This window comes from Conger conger, chromosome 2, assembly GCF_963514075.1.
Source record: "Conger conger chromosome 2, fConCon1.1, whole genome shotgun sequence".
In the NCBI taxonomy this organism is placed as follows: Eukaryota; Metazoa; Chordata; class Actinopteri; order Anguilliformes; family Congridae; genus Conger; species Conger conger.
In genome coordinates this window covers 51342701-51360622 of record NC_083761.1, presented here as the reverse complement: position 1 = coordinate 51360622, position 17922 = coordinate 51342701, and the positions used below count along the sequence as shown (strand labels likewise).

Sequence of the window (17922 nt, the reverse complement as noted above, 5' to 3'; positions counted from 1 at the left end):
TTCTCTTACATTTTATTTTTATATGGGGGGCTTCTGTGAAGAGGGAGATGACCTGTCATTTACATTTACATTTTAGTCATTTGGCAGACACCTTTAATCCAAAGGAATTTACAAGTGCATCTGTTATGGAGTGACCTGTCATCACAAAACCACTATCCAATAATTTGGCGTGGATGATGCTCACTGTCCCTACTCACAACACACTCACAACACTAACTCCCCCTACCACACTCACAACACTAACTCCCCCTACCACACTCACAACACTAACTCCCCCGACCACACTTACAACACTAACTCCCCCTACCACACTCACAACACTAACTCCCCCTACCACACTCACAACACTAACTCCCCCTACCACACTCACAACACTAACTCCCCCGACCACACTTACAACACTAACTCCCCCTACCACACTCACAACACTAACTCCCCCTACCACACTTACAACACTAACTCCCCCTACCACACTCACAACACTAACTCCCCCTACCACACTTACAACACTAACTCCCCCGACCACACTTACAACACTAACTCCCCCTACCACACTTACAACATTAACTCCCCCTACCACACTTACAACACTAACTCCCCCTACCACACTCACAACACTAACTCCCCCTACCACACTTACAACACTAACTCCCCCTACCACACTTACAACATTAACTCCCCCTACCACACTCACAACACTAACTCCCCCTACCACACTTACAACACTAACTCCCCCTACCACACTTACAACACTAACTCCCCCGACCACACTTACAACACTAACTCCCCCTACCACACTCACAACACTAACTCCCCCTACCACACTCACAACACTAACTCCCCCTACCACACTTACAACACTAACTCCCCCTACCACACTCACAACACTAACTCCCCCTACCACACTCACAACACTAACTCCCCCTACCACACTCACAACACTAACTCCCCCTACCACACTTACAACACTAACTCCCCCTACCACACTCACAACACTAACTCCCCCGACCACACTTACAACACTAACTCCCCCTACCACACTCACAACACTAACTCCCCCTACCACACTTACAACACTAACTCCCCCTACCACACTCACAACACTAACTCCCCCTACCACACTTACAACACTAACTCCCCCTACCACACTCACAACACTAACTCCCCCTACCACACTTACAACACTAACTCCCCCTACCACACTCACAACACTAACTCCCCCTACCACACTTACAACACTAACTCCCCCGACCACACTTACAACACTAACTCCCCCTACCACACTTACAACATTAACTCCCCCTACCACACTTACAACACTAACTCCCCCTACCACACTCACAACACTAACTCCCCCTACCACACTTACAACACTAACTCCCCCTACCACACTTACAACATTAACTCCCCCTACCACACTCACAACACTAACTCCCCCTACCACACTTACAACACTAACTCCCCCTACCACACTTACAACACTAACTCCCCCGACCACACTTACAACACTAACTCCCCCTACCACACTCACAACACTAACTCCCCCTACCACACTCACAACACTAACTCCCCCTACCACACTTACAACACTAACTCCCCCTACCACACTCACAACACTAACTCCCCCTACCACACTCACAACACTAACTCCCCCTACCACACTCACAACACTAACTCCCCCTACCACACTTACAACACTAACTCCCCCTACCACACTTACAACACTAACTCCCCCTACCACATTCACAACACTAACTCCCCCTACCACACTTACAACACTAACTCCCCCTACCACACTCACAACACTAACTCCCCCTACCACACTTACAACACTAACTCCCCCTACCACACTTACAACACTAACTCCCCCGACCACACTTACAACACTAACTCCCCCTACCACACTCACAACACTATCTCCCCCTACCACACTTACAACACTAACTCCCCCTACCACACTTACAACACTAACTCCCCCGACCACACTTACAACACTAACTCCCCCTACCACACTCACAACACTAACTCCCCCTACCACACTTACAACACTAACTCCCCCTACCACACTTACAACACTAACTCCCCCGACCACACTTACAACACTAACTCCCCCTACCACACTCACAACACTAACTCCCCCTACCACACTCACAACACTAACTCCCCCTACCACACTTACAACACTAACTCCCCCTACCACACTCACAACACTAACTCCCCCTACCACACTCACAACACTAACTCCCCCTACCACACTCACAACACTAACTCCCCCTACCACACTTACAACACTAACTCCCCCTACCACACTCACAACACTAACTCCCCCTACCACACTTACAACACTAACTCCCCCTACCACACTCACAACACTAACTCCCCCTACCACACTCACAACACTAACTCCCCCTACCACACTTACAACACTAACTCCCCCTACCACACTTACAACAATTGGTACATTGGTACATTCACCTGCCGAGGTGCATGACTTACTGGGCTTGACTACTGAATCTTGCCATGTCAAGTGAGGGGCACACACAGTACGCTACGCACTTCGCCAGGTGACTGCGCCAATGCGCTGTGTGGAGTTGATTTGGAAAATGTTATCAGTGACTGTGGTGCACCTTGATTCATTAATTTCCAACCAAATGAATGCGTTTTCTCTTTCATCTAAAAAATGTTAGACTTTGTTTGATTCCATTGAATCATTAATAAACCACACTTCTTTACAATGTTGGAAAGCATTTTTTGTGCATCTTTATCCAGGGTACCAATAATACTGACATTTATCTGTGCTCTTTAGCTTTTTTAACAGCCCTGTCAGTAAAGGTACATTACACTGTAGTTACAAAGTAGGAGCAAGTTCATGATACAGAGGAGTAAATTAAAGTCAGTGTTTTCTGGACCAAATGTCAACTAATATAGACAATACAGTCTTCCAGGACAAAGCCTGGCCACTGTGTTCTAGCCTCTGGAATATTGTGAAAACACATATTTGATCTTTGAGAGGCATCAAGGTGTGAAGGCAACAACAGTTTAATTATGCATGCTCTATTGTATTGATACTGTATATTACTTCTTAAGGCAAACTGCTGGACTTATGATGAGCCTTTAACTACTCACATTCTGTTTTTTGAACCACCAACCACTTATTGTTATTTTAACTCCTGATGACTTACATTTAAATGTTTCTTTTTTTTGTAGACTCTGCAAGGGCGAAAAAGCCTGCCCCAAAGCCTGCTGGTAAGAAAAGTTGTGTGAACTGATTAATGAATAGAATTAAATGTAAATGTCCCAGAGAATATTTGTATAAAGTATATGTAGGTACACGACCGCTCAAAAGTTTGGGTCACCTTTTCTGAAAAGCAGAAAAAGTCAAAGTAACCCCAAACATTTGAACAGTAGTACATGTGTTTAATCATTTGAGTGTCCTTTGCATTTACATTCTTAATCATGATGTATTTGCCAAGGGAATGCTTGATAAAAATAAATATAAACAGTGTTTATATATTACATGTGTTATTTAATGCTGTGTTATGTATTATGGTTGACTATGCCTGATATTCAATGATTACTTCATGGCATATCACCCTTAGATGCTAATCAGGGAGTCATGGTCCCCCCAAAGAATCTTCCAGACTCAGTGTCTGTTTCAAAGTCAATGGAATGGGTTTATATTTGAGTCAAAGTTAAGAACAAATGTTAACTGAATCTTTATGTTCAGTTACTGAATGAGCTGTTTGCTATGTTTTCTGTCTCACCACAGTGGAAATTCCTGTCTATGACCCAAATGTGCCAGAGCCATCAACCAGAGATGAGCTCCTGAAATGTAAGGAATTTCACCTTAATTTGTGAATGAAATGTCATTCTTTTTTCGGTCTGATTTTCTTTTAACTCCATCCACGCTGCCCCCTTTTGGTTGAGTCGTCGACATACCAAATTATTGTTGCATTAATATTTCTAAGATAATAAAAACTGCAATTTAATAAAACCGCAAGACGCTGATGCCTGATTGAGAACAGCACCTTAGATGCTTATCAGCCTCTTATTTGCAAAGGAGGGCAATTAAACAGCAGGCTCCACCATGCCATGCTAACAGTTTACAACCGTGACCTGGTCACAGACTCAGAGAATAAAAGGTATATTCTAATAATCCTTGATGCCATTTCTCTATGTCAAATAAACATGTCCCAACATAGGAACAAAATTATACAATTCAGAAGTCACATGGATAAACACATTGTTTTTTCTTAGCTCACTTTTATTGCACGACTGGCCAACATATTTCCGGTTTAATAGAAATATAAGTTTGTTTTGAAAATTATTCAATGCAGACATATTTATGGAAACAAATATCCCATCAGGTTATGAAGCTATAATGTTGTAGTTTACTTCATAATCCATTCAGCCATTTTCCAAAAAAATTCAAGAATAAACCTAAGCAAACACATTACTGTCCAGACTGAGTTGGGAAGGTTTTTCCACCAAGAAACAAATTCACTTAAGTGGATCTTTTTAATGCTCTGCTTATGGTGCAATCGGTGGATTTAATATTTTTATCTTTTACTCTGGTTGGTTCTATTGTGTTTTTACTTATCTACTGTATGATTTTAAAAACACAATCGTGTCTGTACTGTCCCAGTCTTACTCGAGGTATGTGTTTTTATTGGTTTATAGTGATTCATTGGTTTTATTGTCTGTTCTATGTGGTTCTAATGTTTCAGGTTTTATCCCATGACATCACAGTGTTATGGTTTGAAGGAAATTGTATATATATTTCAGCAGATACCCATTGCAATTAAATAAAGGGGACATAAAAATCTAAATCAATTCTCTCTCTCTCATTCTTGATGTCACTCTCAGACTGGGTCAACCTTACTATGAATGAAAAGACTGCCCAAAAGATGTTGTGGGTGTCAGAGGGTGGTACCAAGGTGGTCCGCTTGACTGAAGAGGTTTGCCCGTACCTGGATAGGCCTGAGAGATTTGAGCTCACCCCACAGGTATGGTTGGCTTGTCTCAGTGCTGGTGTTATAATGATGTAGTGATTGACCAGGAACTTCTTCTGAAAAATGTCTACATCGCTTTCTCTCTCATTCTCTAGGTGCTCTGCAATGAGGGCTTTTGGAATACAAGGGGATACTGGGAAATGAAGTGTTCAGGATGGGTCGTTATTGGTGCCACATATGAAAAAGTTGGAAGGAAGGCTTATGACGGGCCCTGTGGTCTTGGAGAAAATGATGAATCCTGGGGTGTGGGTTGGGCTGGATCCTGTTATCATGCCTGGCACAAGGGGCATGTTGTAGAGGTCGTGGACACCCCCTACAGCTCCACTCTGGGGGTGTATGTGGACCAGCCAGCCGGGATCATAAAATTCTACCTGGTGGAATGGAAGGTGGAGGGTGAGGAGGACACAGGTAGGAAAGAGGCCAAGCTGATTTACAAGTATCAGAGCCCAATGACAGAGCGCGTTGTGCCAGGTATCTGGGTAGGGAGGTCATCTTCCTGCTCTATACTAAAGAAAGAATGAGAGGGGAAGCAAGAGAGAGAGAGAGAGAGAGAGAGAGAGAGAGAGACAGAGAGAGAGAGACAGAGAGAGAGAGTGAAATTGACAAAGAGAGGGATCAAAAAAATAGATGTGAATTTCTAAGAATGGAACATTGGTGGACATAATGGAAAGCAACGTCAGACGAGGATTTGGAAAAGAAAATGAGAAGGCAAAATCTTTTGTTAGAAATATATGGAATTGAATAGTATTCATATAAAAATGATTAAACAAGTTATGTAAACTATTCTTATTATCATTATTTTCATGATATTGTTGTATTATTGTTATTCTTGTGTTCCTACAATTCCTTCATTATTGGGAGCCCAGTGTTTCTTTAAATTGTGTAAAATAATGGCAGTCAGAAAAATAATGATAATAATTATTATGAAATAATGTGAAAGTTTTTATTTTTGCTACATATCCTTTTGCTGTATTTCTCATTTGAATTTGATTGTATTTGTTTGTTTTTAGTTACATGCATTTATTGTATATGGTATGGCATGTGATATCTTGAGTATCCAGACTTTGTGAAGTTATGATACATGTAGTGCAGTACATTAATATGTGCAAATAAATATGTATGTACAAACCAATATAGTTGTGTGGTCAAATATTTTTGGTGATTCTTTTTTTATTATTATTTTGCTGTCAGCTTATCATGATGCTATTACATTTAAATGCATTTTACTATTACGGATGGTGCAGTGGGTAGCACTGCCGCCTCACAGCGAGGAGGTCCTGGGTTCGAATCCCCGTCGGCCGGGGCCTCTCTGTGTGGAGTTTGCATGTTCTCCCTGTGTCTGCGTGGGTTTCCTCCGGGTACTCCGGTTTCCTCCCACAGTCCAAAGACATGCAGGTTAGGCGACCTGTCCAGGGTGCATTCCTGCCTTTCGCCCAATGTATGCTGGGATAGGCTCCAGCCCCCCTGCGAGGATAATGAATGAATGAATGAGGATACAATATATTCAGTAGGCAACACATCAGTTTTTATTTTTTAATTACAGCATAATTACAAGCTATAAGCCATAAGTATGGGTATTTCTAAGCAATGGGATTCATAAATTATAAATCAGACTGCAGTTAATCCAATGAAAACCTTTTTGGAGAGGTTCATGTGTTTCAGTAAAATATAAGAATATATGGTGGATATAGAAACTCATGAAATGACAAAAAAACATTATTAAATACTATTTGAATAAAGACTTAAAAATATATGTGTCTTTTTACTTTTGAAGCAGGACCTGACAGACTTTAACACCTTTCTAGGTAGCTCAACTGACTTGGCTTATCTGTAAAATCATTTAAAGTGAAACACAGCTCACCAGTTCCTCTGATAGTGACATGATAATCGCGAATGATACTAGTTGGATGTGATTCAGCATTGTAACAGAGAAAATCTATTAATAACCGTCCCTGCTCATCTGGAGTTTAACTGCACTCTGCACTCTGAAAAGGCTGTATCTCACTCTCCATTGTTTCCATTGCCTGATTTATGTTCTTAGTGATAAGTGGACACCTGCTGTAACTGCATCATCTGCAACTGTCCCACCACTTGAAAGAATATTAATTAACCTCAGGCTTTGTTACCTCTTCTTTTGCAATGTAGCAGAATAATTCCAATGTGAACCTGGGATTTTTATTCTTTATCACGTACATATTTCTGACATAATGTGGCTTAAGAGGGGAATAATCCCTTTAAACATGAAAAGCAGTAAGAAAACATTTAAATCTGCAGTTGCAGCTGTAGTTGTTCGAGTATTGGTCAATTTCACCATTGCATTATATTTATTTGGCAGATACTGTTTATCTAAAGACACGTACAATAGTGCATACTGAAGGTCACTGGAACAACTTCAGAATACAGGTCATATAAGATACGATTCTCAATAAGTATCAGGTATCCATATGAATGAACATCAAGTGTAGTTCACATGGTACATGTAAGTCAGAAAGGTTATGGCATGTCATAACTGGAAGTGCGGCATGAACGGAAGAGATACAACATCGAGATGAAGATACAAGTGGAGCATGAAAGTGCTAGACGAAGATATAAGTGCAACGTGAAAGTGCTAGAAGATCAAGATACAAGTGAGTAGTGTTAGAGCTAATTAATGTGCAGTCTGAAGAGTAGTGTCTTTCAGACTACAGAAGAAGATGGGCAATGTCTGACAGGTTCGTAGTCATCATTACTCTTAGAAAACATATTCACCTTCCAGTTCCTAGTCTTTGGTGCATTTGAAATTATTGCTTATTTTTTGTCATTATGAATATTATTTGAGTAGCTTCTTCCTACAAATTATTGTACAGATTATGCTTTTTTAAAATTCTCACAGCAATTAAATATTCATTATATTTTCGTATAGGCTGCTCTCATAACTTCAAATGTCCATAGGAGCAGTATACGGCCAAACCAAATTATTGCATGTCTTAAACATGACCCCTCGTTGTATCCATGGTCAAACCCCACAGTACAATATTCAGTTTAGCTCTAAGACACCAAAATGGATCAAATGCACTCTATCAGAGCTTATTTTGATCTGAACAAATGTACACTTTACTGTGCTCATAGTTTTTCTTATAAAATGTTTAAAAACTATTGACAATTCATTAATATTGCCTCAACATTGTTTATTTGAGGAACCGTCATCTGTCCCAAAGCTATGTGGTATTGTAGACTAAGGAGTAATATTGTGTAACAGTAGTTGCCATATATTGACTCTAGTCAGTGCAAAGCTTTTGGTCTTGCAGTACGGCTCTATATCATCTTGCAGGTGTTAATACGTCCGTGCTGGATTCATTCCATATATGTTATACGTTGCAGTCATATGTTATGTGAGTGGTGTTATTTGAGAGAGTAACAGCTGTCCAGTGTACCCCCATGCATATGCACACCTTTGTGGGGGCATTCAGGGGTTTACCCCTCAGTGCGACCCAGTGGGGCACACACACTCTTGCCAAAAAATAAAAAACATGCACACATTCATTTTTCATAAAGTGTGAGAGGCAATGATATCATGTACTGGAACGACATGGCAAGTTAAATATCATGTTCACACGACAAGCCTTTGACACTTTATTAATTCATTCAAATTCAAATTTCAATTCTAAAAGCATGTTCATAGATTATTATCTTGTCAAAGAATGGAGTTCCAGATGGAACAGATGAATAATTACCATTCATTTCAATTCTGCAGGTTACTTGATGATGAAAAACATAAAAGCACAAAAGTTAAGCAGAAGAGCTAAATGCAATCTGCATTTATTTATTAAACATAACGGATTTATAGACAGCAAGCTTCAAATATACTCAGTGTCAGTGTGAATGTATTAATTTAAGTCTCCAAACTGGCGTGCCTGTATTAACTTCATCCCCCTCTTGAGTGGCTGAGTGCCCATGACAAATTGGAAGGTCAGGAGGTGAGAATCCAATCACACCGAAAGTGTAAGACTGAGAAGGTGATTACAGTTTACTTCAACTGAGTTAGCAAAAGACAAGAAAAATTACATATCCTCCTTACTAAGAACACATACCATTAGAGGTTGCATTCTGTGAATATTATGACTGTAATTTCAGAGATGCTATATTTGTGTCCGTAGGTGCATGTATATGTCTGGCATGTGTCAAAATGGTAACCGGACCTGTTGCTCTGCGTAACTATTCCTAACTTGACATATGGTACAGTGCACATGGCTTGCGTTGATGTATGGCAGGGAATAAGTGGGACAAATTGGGAATGGAGAAGATGAGTAATCATGTAGCCTAGTTCCAAAGCGAATGAGATGGAATACAATGCTCACATCAATCTGTCCTTCAGTAATGTTGTCCTACATACAGTACTTAAAATGCACTGAGCCATCATTTTCTGTCCTGTCATGCTGTCCTCAACATGTACTTTACTTACCTTGTATGTGACTTAAAACATTATTCATTCATGCGTTCAGTTTTGCTGTTTTGACGCCTCTTGAGCCGTATTCTAAAACCACTCATATGCCACTCAGTAATTAACTAAGTTTGGTGTAGCATAATTATGATACAGAATACGTAAAGGTACAATGGGTACGATTCTTGTGTTAAAACATTGTTACAAGACAATTGTAAATCCCTTCCTATCATTGAAAAAGGCTCACGGACATGTTGACCCGCCCTCTGCCTGTGTTTATCATCCTTGGATTCGTGTTTCAAAATATACAGTTGTAACTAGTGAGCAGACAAGAGTTTATGTATTTTTGATGTTTATTTGTACGTTCCCATTGTGGAAACACTGAAAAAGTGTCCAGCATCAGTGGGACCATGTTGCATACGTCTACTCATTTTATTATTTGGAGATGTGGCGAGTGCTGCTCTGGCGAGAACTCTCGCACTTCTGCCTGCTTATGGACACATTTCTCAGAAATCAAGACCTGCGTCAGATAGTTTCTGAATTATGTGGAAGCGGAGGCAGTGTTTAACTCTGCGTCCCTGCTTGCTTGCAATTCCTCCTAGTAAATATTGCAAAGCAGTGCAATAAATTACAGACTCCAAGGTCCAAGGTGAAATAACAACAACAACAAAAAGAATAATAATAATGGTAAATGGTTGCCATTTATATAGCGCCTTTATCCAAAGCACTGTACAATTGATGCTTCTCATTCACCCATTCTCGCACCAATGGCAATTGACTGCCATGCAAGGCTCCAACCAGCTCGTCAGGTGTCTTGCTCAGAGACACTTCGACACAACCTGGGCTGGGGATCGAACTGGCAACCCTCCAACTGCCAGACAACTGCTTAACTAGCCCCTGTGTTTCAAGTTTTCCAATTTTGTAAATGCAGGACATAGTATATCATAGACAGTGCTTCCACACATGTGTGGTTCCTAAGTTAATAAAGGACTTAATATAATTATATGGTTGCCTATAATTATGGCTAGCATGGCATGGCCTCCACATGTGTTTTTCCAAAACTGTACCCAAATATCCTCAAGTGTCCCCAAATCTCTCCAAATACAAATACAAAAAACTGCATATCTTTTTGTGCCGACATGAATGATAAGTTTATTTTTCTATAAAAACAGATTTTTTGATACAGAAGAAAATTAACCTTCACGTGTTTAAAAAAATATATACAGCAAGCCCAACGTGTCGAAAAAAACTCTCCAAAAAGGATTACTCACCCTAATGCTTAATAAACCAACCTGTATCACATATAAAATGAGACTTTAGTTCAAAGTTAGGTTAAACCTCTAGAGCCCCATTAGCCCCAATAGCCAGTGCTATTACAGGTATAGCAAGTCCAAATCCTATAATAATGTCTATATATTCATTCTGCCTGAACACAGTGATATTCCTTATCTGTTTGACACTTGAATATGACACATTGGGCCTCATGCAGGAAGCGATATACAAAAAAAATTCCTCTTCTTTTTTTTTGTATCCACAATTTGTTCTTATTTTGTTAATATCCCATGATTTCTGGGATTCAGCAATTTGTGTGCTTTCCAGAGAGTACAGAAAGCTATCATATAATTCATGCCCCAGTACATATCGTTTCCATACAGTGGTAACCAACAGACATAAATGTAAAAAAAAATTTTTTGCTATAGCTGGACTCCCAAATATCATTGGTGCTGTAGACTGTACCCACATACTCATCAAAGAGCCCTTTCCAGATCCATTCCCATTCCATTAATGTCCAAATAATAGCAGATGCAAACGGACACCTTCTGAATATGGTGGCCCGTTGGCCAGGGGAAGTACACGACTCCTTTGTGCTGCTAGCATATGGTTTTGGGCCTGTAAAGCCCTTTGAGACAGTGAACAGTGATATTGGACTTAAAATAAAGCTGAACTTTAAATGTTGGTGAATAACAAATAAGGAATTCCACACAAGCCAGTTGCAATGTCACATTTTATCTAGACTTGCTTTTGAGTGTTTCATTAATCCTTTGAAGGTTTCGGTTATATTATTTAATAAAGAAGTTCATTAAATTTAAGCTGTGGAAATATCCCGTAACGTTGAGATCATTTATTCAATTCTTAGGTCTACCTGCGAGACGGCCTCCTCCTCCAGTCCTCCTCCAGTTGTTATCATGAAGCGCTTGGCTTGGGAAATGCATTTCTTTGCTTTCATTTTCATGTCAAACCATTTTCCTTTCATTCAGTTACTGCGCATCCCTCTACTGACACGCCATTTACAGCATCACAAATGTTTTGCCATTGCTGGGTTTTTGATTTTTCCTGTAACGCCAGTACTGATGCTCTGGAAAATCACGTTTACTTTTTTTAAGTTTATTTAACAGTACATCGATTTTATTACATTACATTACATTACATTTACATTATTGGCATTTGGCAGACGCTCTTATCCAGAGCGACGTACAACAAAGTGCATACCCATAACCAGGGATAAGTTCGCTGAAAGACCCTAGAGGGAAGTACAATTTCAACTGCTACCTGTACAACAAAGATAAGGACGAGAACAAAGAAACAAACAAACAGAGCAAAAGTAACCAAAGTTAACTATCCAAACACTGCTTACCTAGCCAACTAAAAATACTGATACACAAAGCAAGTCACAGAGATAACAATTAAGGTTCACAGGGAGGTAGGGAGGGATGGGGAGAGGTGCTGCTTGAAGAGGTGTGTCTTCAGCTTGCGCTTGAAGGTGGGGAGAAATTCTACAGTTCTGACCTCAACGGCGAGTTCGTTCCACCACCGTGGAGCCAGAACAGACAGTAGTCGGGAGCGTGATGTGGAGGTTCGGAGAGCAGTATTACTGCTTAAGTTCTTTTTCTTCTTGCAGCCTTTTTTGGTGGCATCTCTCCAATTCTTGAGCATTTGGGAGAGCACAACACCTGCCCATATATAGTGTTTAGGGGGTGTTACCTATGCTAATTACAAACAATCTGCCACGCGCCTCCAATTTATGTTCAAGTGGAATTAATCATTCTGCAAGCCTGGGTAAAAGCAGATTTGGATGGTTAAGACCATTTGGTGCATTTGGAGTTGACTTCTTTAAGATTAATGCTGCATGAGACCCATTATTAACCCCCGTACAAGAAGTTGACCATGTTTTACATTAGTTTGGTACTGAAATTACCAAGCAATGCATTTACTCAACAATAAGGAGTAGTTACAGACAGCATTCAAAAATATTGTTTTCTTGAAAATGGTGGAACGGGTTACAAAATAAACTTCAACGTCAGTCAGAAAGCAGTCGCAGCTTCATCACCAGGTGGATATTTGGTTTCATAAATATGTCTGTATCAAATAATTAGCTAAACAAACTTATATTTCTACCAAACTGAAAATATGTTGGCCAGACATGGAATAAAGTCTGTAGCAAGGTGAGGGTTATAAACCATGAGCATGACAAGTGGGAGGCTGGAGTTGTATTGCCCTGCTTTGCAATTAAGTCTTTTTAGCAATCTGGCATTGCCGTTTTGCGGTTTTATTACATCACGTCTTTTGTATGATATAAATATGAACTCAACAATAATTTGAGATGTCAACGACTCAACCACAAGGGGGCAAAGTGAATGGGGTGAGAGCATATTTCTATAATGCATTTAATTGTCACATAAACCCACATTAATACATTTATCCTATCTTCCCACCCCCATAGTGCTGAAGTTCATGCGCATGAGACATAAGACTTTGCTCATGAATGGAAAGATGAGAGGGAACACAGCCAGTGACCCCCTTTGTTCAATCATCCGTCCACAGTCTGCCTGCCCAAGTTTCACACAAAGGGTCTTCTTCTCACTCACTGTCTGTGCAGGCTTAACTGGTAGACTGTGAAAAAGGCAGCTTCACATTATTGCATAGAGATATTTGTGTCATCTGTTGTTGAAAAGAGTCTATACATAAGTGCTGGGGTTACACGTGTAATGGATGTGGTGTATTTCCGATGAAATATGATAACATTATTGTTGAACACATTTAATTATTATTTTGAAATCTCAGTAATGTAAAAAATCATTGAAAATCTAAAAATCTCTTATGTTGGGCATTCATTTAATTGTATTAAATTCAGTTATGAACCAATGGGAATGTGAGGATAAGAACACAAGCTAGCAATGTTCAACTAGGGACACTAGGCAGAGGGTAAAATGTAAAATGTTTGTTTGATAAATAGCCATCATCATGGCTGCAGAAATCCATGAAAGCCATCCAGGTAATCATTTGAAAACAGACTTTACCTGCTGAAATTAAATTAGCTAGTAGCTAATACTATAGCTGATACTATAGCTGTACAGTCTCAGGCAAAATGAATAAATAAATAAATAAATAAATAAATAGATAAATAAATAAATAAAGGGGTTAATTTAATACAATCTGATCAGGGCACTGTTCATTTCTGAATGATCTGGAAAGGCCTCTTTAGTTTTAGTACATTCCACAAAAAATGGTCCACTGCTTCTACTGAGTATTTTCATACATATTATTAAAGAATTTATCTACAATCAACATTATTGTAAAATTGTAAAATACAGGTTAAATTGTATCACTAAATTGTGCAATGCCCCTCTTCATTGAAAAACCGACTCATCTGTGGCATTAATGCACTTTAGACACTTCGAATTTTGTTTACTGCAATGTCCTCAAGGCAGATTCAATGGCTTAATACATATTTCTGACAATAATAATTTAATTACACTTTTGTAAATTGGATATTCCTATTTAAACCACTATATTTGTAGAATGCATAGTATTAAAGAGAATTTAATTTAATAAAGAGAGGATAAGATGCACACACCCAAATGTCATCCCATTTCAATCTATTGTGTGCCAAAGACAATAAATCTGCCAAAACATAAATTGTGATGCCAGTAAAAAGTTATTTGCCAGCAAAAAAAAGAAGAAAAAAGCTCAAAATGATAAGAAAAAATGGTTATGAGAGCAATATTTTTTTTAAATGCCTGTAATTACGACATAGTTCTGTATATATTTCACAGGATAATTTACTTTTCTGTCTGGAGTAGTGTCAGCGATAACAGAAGAAAACTGTCTCATTAAAGATTGGTCCTTTCTTCATTGTCAAAACAATGGCCTCCTCTGCAGGTGAATCAAAGTATTGCAGAAAGAGTCATGCCAGAAGTACAGCAGTCATCTTTTGCACAAAATCATCTCATTTTGTTTTAGTCTGAACGCCCACGACCACATGCTCATATTCTCATATAAAGCAAACACCCACACATACACGCACACATGGAATTACTACTGTATGCGTATTTTTACTATAACTGTAATTTCTAAGTCAAGAAATGGGGTGGCTAGACACACAGAGAACAGATTTATTATGAAAAAAGATCCCTGAAATCCGTAATCATTAAGACCTTATCAAATATAATTTCAGCAACTTTTATCATATATTTACATGCTCCTCCTCTTTCTCACTCTGCTCTTTTTCTTGCCCATTCTCACTATGCTGTCTTTTCTTCTCATCTGCATTTTGCCTGGTCGTCATTTTCCCTCAGAAAATGAAGCTACCGTGGTCCATCTTTTACCCTATGGAAATGCGGCTTACAGGAGATGCTGCCTGTACCAGTGCTCGTAGCTAAACAAAGTCACATGATGTTGACGCATGACTTCTGGGCAGATGTGTAGATCCTGGGCAGGTGTGTTTGTTTGCAAACGGGCTGTTACATGTACATAAGATCTTCGAATCATATTACAACATTAATTTGCCATGTTTGAACGTGAAAGATAACATCTGAAACCCTGCGGTTTTCATTCCTTCTGCCACAAACACAAAAAGTGTTTCACGTGTAAAATATCCAATAGATTTTTGTAGATAATTTAGTTGGCAAAAAAGATGGTTAACCAAGACTTGAAACCAGTAGTCTACAGTCTATACACGTACTCATCCGCATTCCGCGTATAAATATAACTAACGTTTACGATTCCGTCTCCATCGCTTCGGCACATTATATTTAAAACTTCTATTTACGTAACTTGAGTAACAGTATATAACTATCCTGCGAACTTATCTACACTCGTCTAAGAAAACGAACTAGATATTACTGTTATTATTGATCTAATTGTGTTATCCTCTGGTGAAATGCAAGTCTCTACACTAATTGTGTTATATGGATGGAATGTTGACCCACGATTGGAGAGCAGGCTAGAACAGTGCGTAATAGTGCCTGAATTATGTTCATGTTTATGATTCTTACATTTTGATGTTCTGAATGCATCTTGTTAAATTGGGAAACAATTGTTCATTGTGTTTTGACAATACTTTCTGGCCCTCTAGTGGACATAGCCTGCACACACCAGATATGTACGATAAGTGGTCATTTTTGACGTTAATTATTGTAAAAAACAAAAGCTCGAACATATTTTGTCAAAGTGACTATTTGCAATCGCCTAATCGAGTCCGATTATTCGATACAAACGTGAGTGAAAATGCATATTTAGGAACTGATAAGCATAACGCATTATCGGTTACCTGGTTCTTGGAATTTTGGATCCGGTTCTAATTTGGAAGCGCTTCTTGGTTCCCAAGCTTATATTTGAAGCAGCAATGGAATTCTCAGGTTTGTCTAGCTATATACGCAGTTGTTGCTGATTTATCAAGTCTGTCACCACTGCATCTGCATATATAACTTGTTGGCTTATAACCATAACTAAAACTACTAATCTTACTAGACTTTGTGACTAGTTAGTCTACAACCTCAAAATGTAATTTCACATGAAGGAAAATACTTAAATGTAGAATTCACATATCTGTTTTTCGGCTGCATATCTTTCTAAATTTTTCATAATACTGAATTCCACTTCGTTATGTAAATCACTTCTGTTAGTCCATTGTATAAAGCAAACATCCAGGGTTAATGCAACACCAACATCTGCCAATATGAGTCCAATACTGAGCAAATAGCCTACAATATCAGGAAAACAGGTATTTAACACTAACTTTAGTTTTCTCTCCAAACTTTCATTGTCAAGGGAATCTGTGGGAACTAAGTAAAATCACTCAATTATGCATTACATCACAATTGGTATACATATATGATGTCATACAGTGCCGTGATGAAGTAGTTCCCCCATCCAGGACCTGAAACAAACAGTTCATGCTTGATAACCTACTGTGATATGGGTGTTTGAGAATATAATTAGATAAGATAATAATCTTTAAAAAGTTTCCTTTGTTTAATAGTACATTTTGTCTAAGGATTCCATTCTGTGTGACAAATATGCCATAACAGAGGAAAACAGGAAGGGGGCAAAACAAATTTCACAGCACTGTACTTCAAGAGTACTTTTATCTAATTTTGTAAATTTGTCAAAATTGTCCTGTCTTCATGGGCTTTAAGTCTGGCAGTTTGTTTACTTCTATGACACCTTTGTGTTGATGTGCTAATTACCATATTCCTGCCCATTAAGTTTCTGTTATTGAACTCACTGATAGATCAGCTCAGATTGTAAAATTGCCATCAATTGTGTCACACATTATTTTTGGTTTTGCCATTTAAAATATTATCTAAAAACTCAAAATCGCTGAAATCTATTAAATAAAATAAGTTTCCCCAGAACTAAAAAGAACATTTATTTTTATTTTTCGGTCAAAGATATGCTTGAATTCATGATCCACATCCTCTGAATCTTTCTCTCTGACTGTCTCCTGTCCAATGTCCTGTTCACTTCTATTAGTACTGTGCCTTCATTTTCAATGATCTTGCAATTACACTCATTTACCCAGGTTTACTAAAGTGTTGAGATGTTATGTGTACATTTCTATAGCAAACCATAAAACATCTATAATATACCATGACTTAATGCAGTCTAATGACTGGGTGAACTTCTCTCAGTCTTCTTTTTTGCCTGCTTTTGTCAGTCAGCAGGTGTCAGGGGAAAGTCCCGTTAGAGAATAGGAGCACACGTCTCCCCTCTCCAGACAAATGAGCTGGAAAATAAGGGGAGGAGAGCCACTCCTCTTTCTCTGCCTCCTTCTGTCTTGTTCTTTTCTCCTTTGCCCTCCACTAGATGTCTGTTTGAATACAGCTGCGACACATGAATTTAGCACACTGTTTTAAACAGCCTATCTGTTACTCCATCCCTCTCCTTGTTTAACTTTCTGAGTCCATCAGTATTTCATGTTTTTAAGTGCAGTTGAAATAGCTTTGTTGGTGTGACCCGGTGCATTTGTATTGGCACAGTGGGTAGTATGCTGCCATATAAGTGTATTCTCTATACACTTTTTTTGTCTCAAATGCTAGCTCCACACTTCTACATACATTCAGGCATCTGTTTAATGCTAACAAGAGCTGAAACATTTTCATGTACATGTTACACATTTTCATTTGATTAATTTGTATTAATTTATCGTATTAATTTGTGTGTTTCTGGTGATGCTTCCACCAAAAGCAGTTCTTGAATCTAAACATA

The 17922-nt window shown here is 38.9% G+C and overlaps 1 protein-coding gene across 1 annotated transcript; it reads left to right on the top strand.

Annotated features, from left to right (window-relative positions):
- Positions 1–2520: 2520 nt before the first annotated feature.
- LOC133121249 (tripartite motif-containing protein 16-like) lies at positions 2521–5533 on the top strand. Its single transcript, XM_061230453.1, has 5 exons — positions 2521–2527; positions 3208–3246; positions 3770–3832; positions 4867–5006; positions 5108–5533. Exons 1-5 carry the CDS (start codon positions 2521–2523, stop codon positions 5531–5533), a joined length of 675 nt encoding a protein of 224 aa, XP_061086437.1.
- Positions 5534–17922: the final 12389 nt, after the last annotated feature.

What these genes read in the sequence shown, in the direction of transcription:
- LOC133121249 (XM_061230453.1), top strand. An exon ending in GCCTGCCCCAAAGCCTGCTG is followed by an intron (nt 3,247 to 3,769) that starts GTAAGAAAAGTT and finishes GTCTCACCACAG; the next exon opens with TGGAAATTCCTGTCTATGAC. An exon ending in CAGAGATGAGCTCCTGAAAT is followed by an intron (nt 3,833 to 4,866) that starts GTAAGGAATTTC and finishes TGTCACTCTCAG; the next exon opens with ACTGGGTCAACCTTACTATG.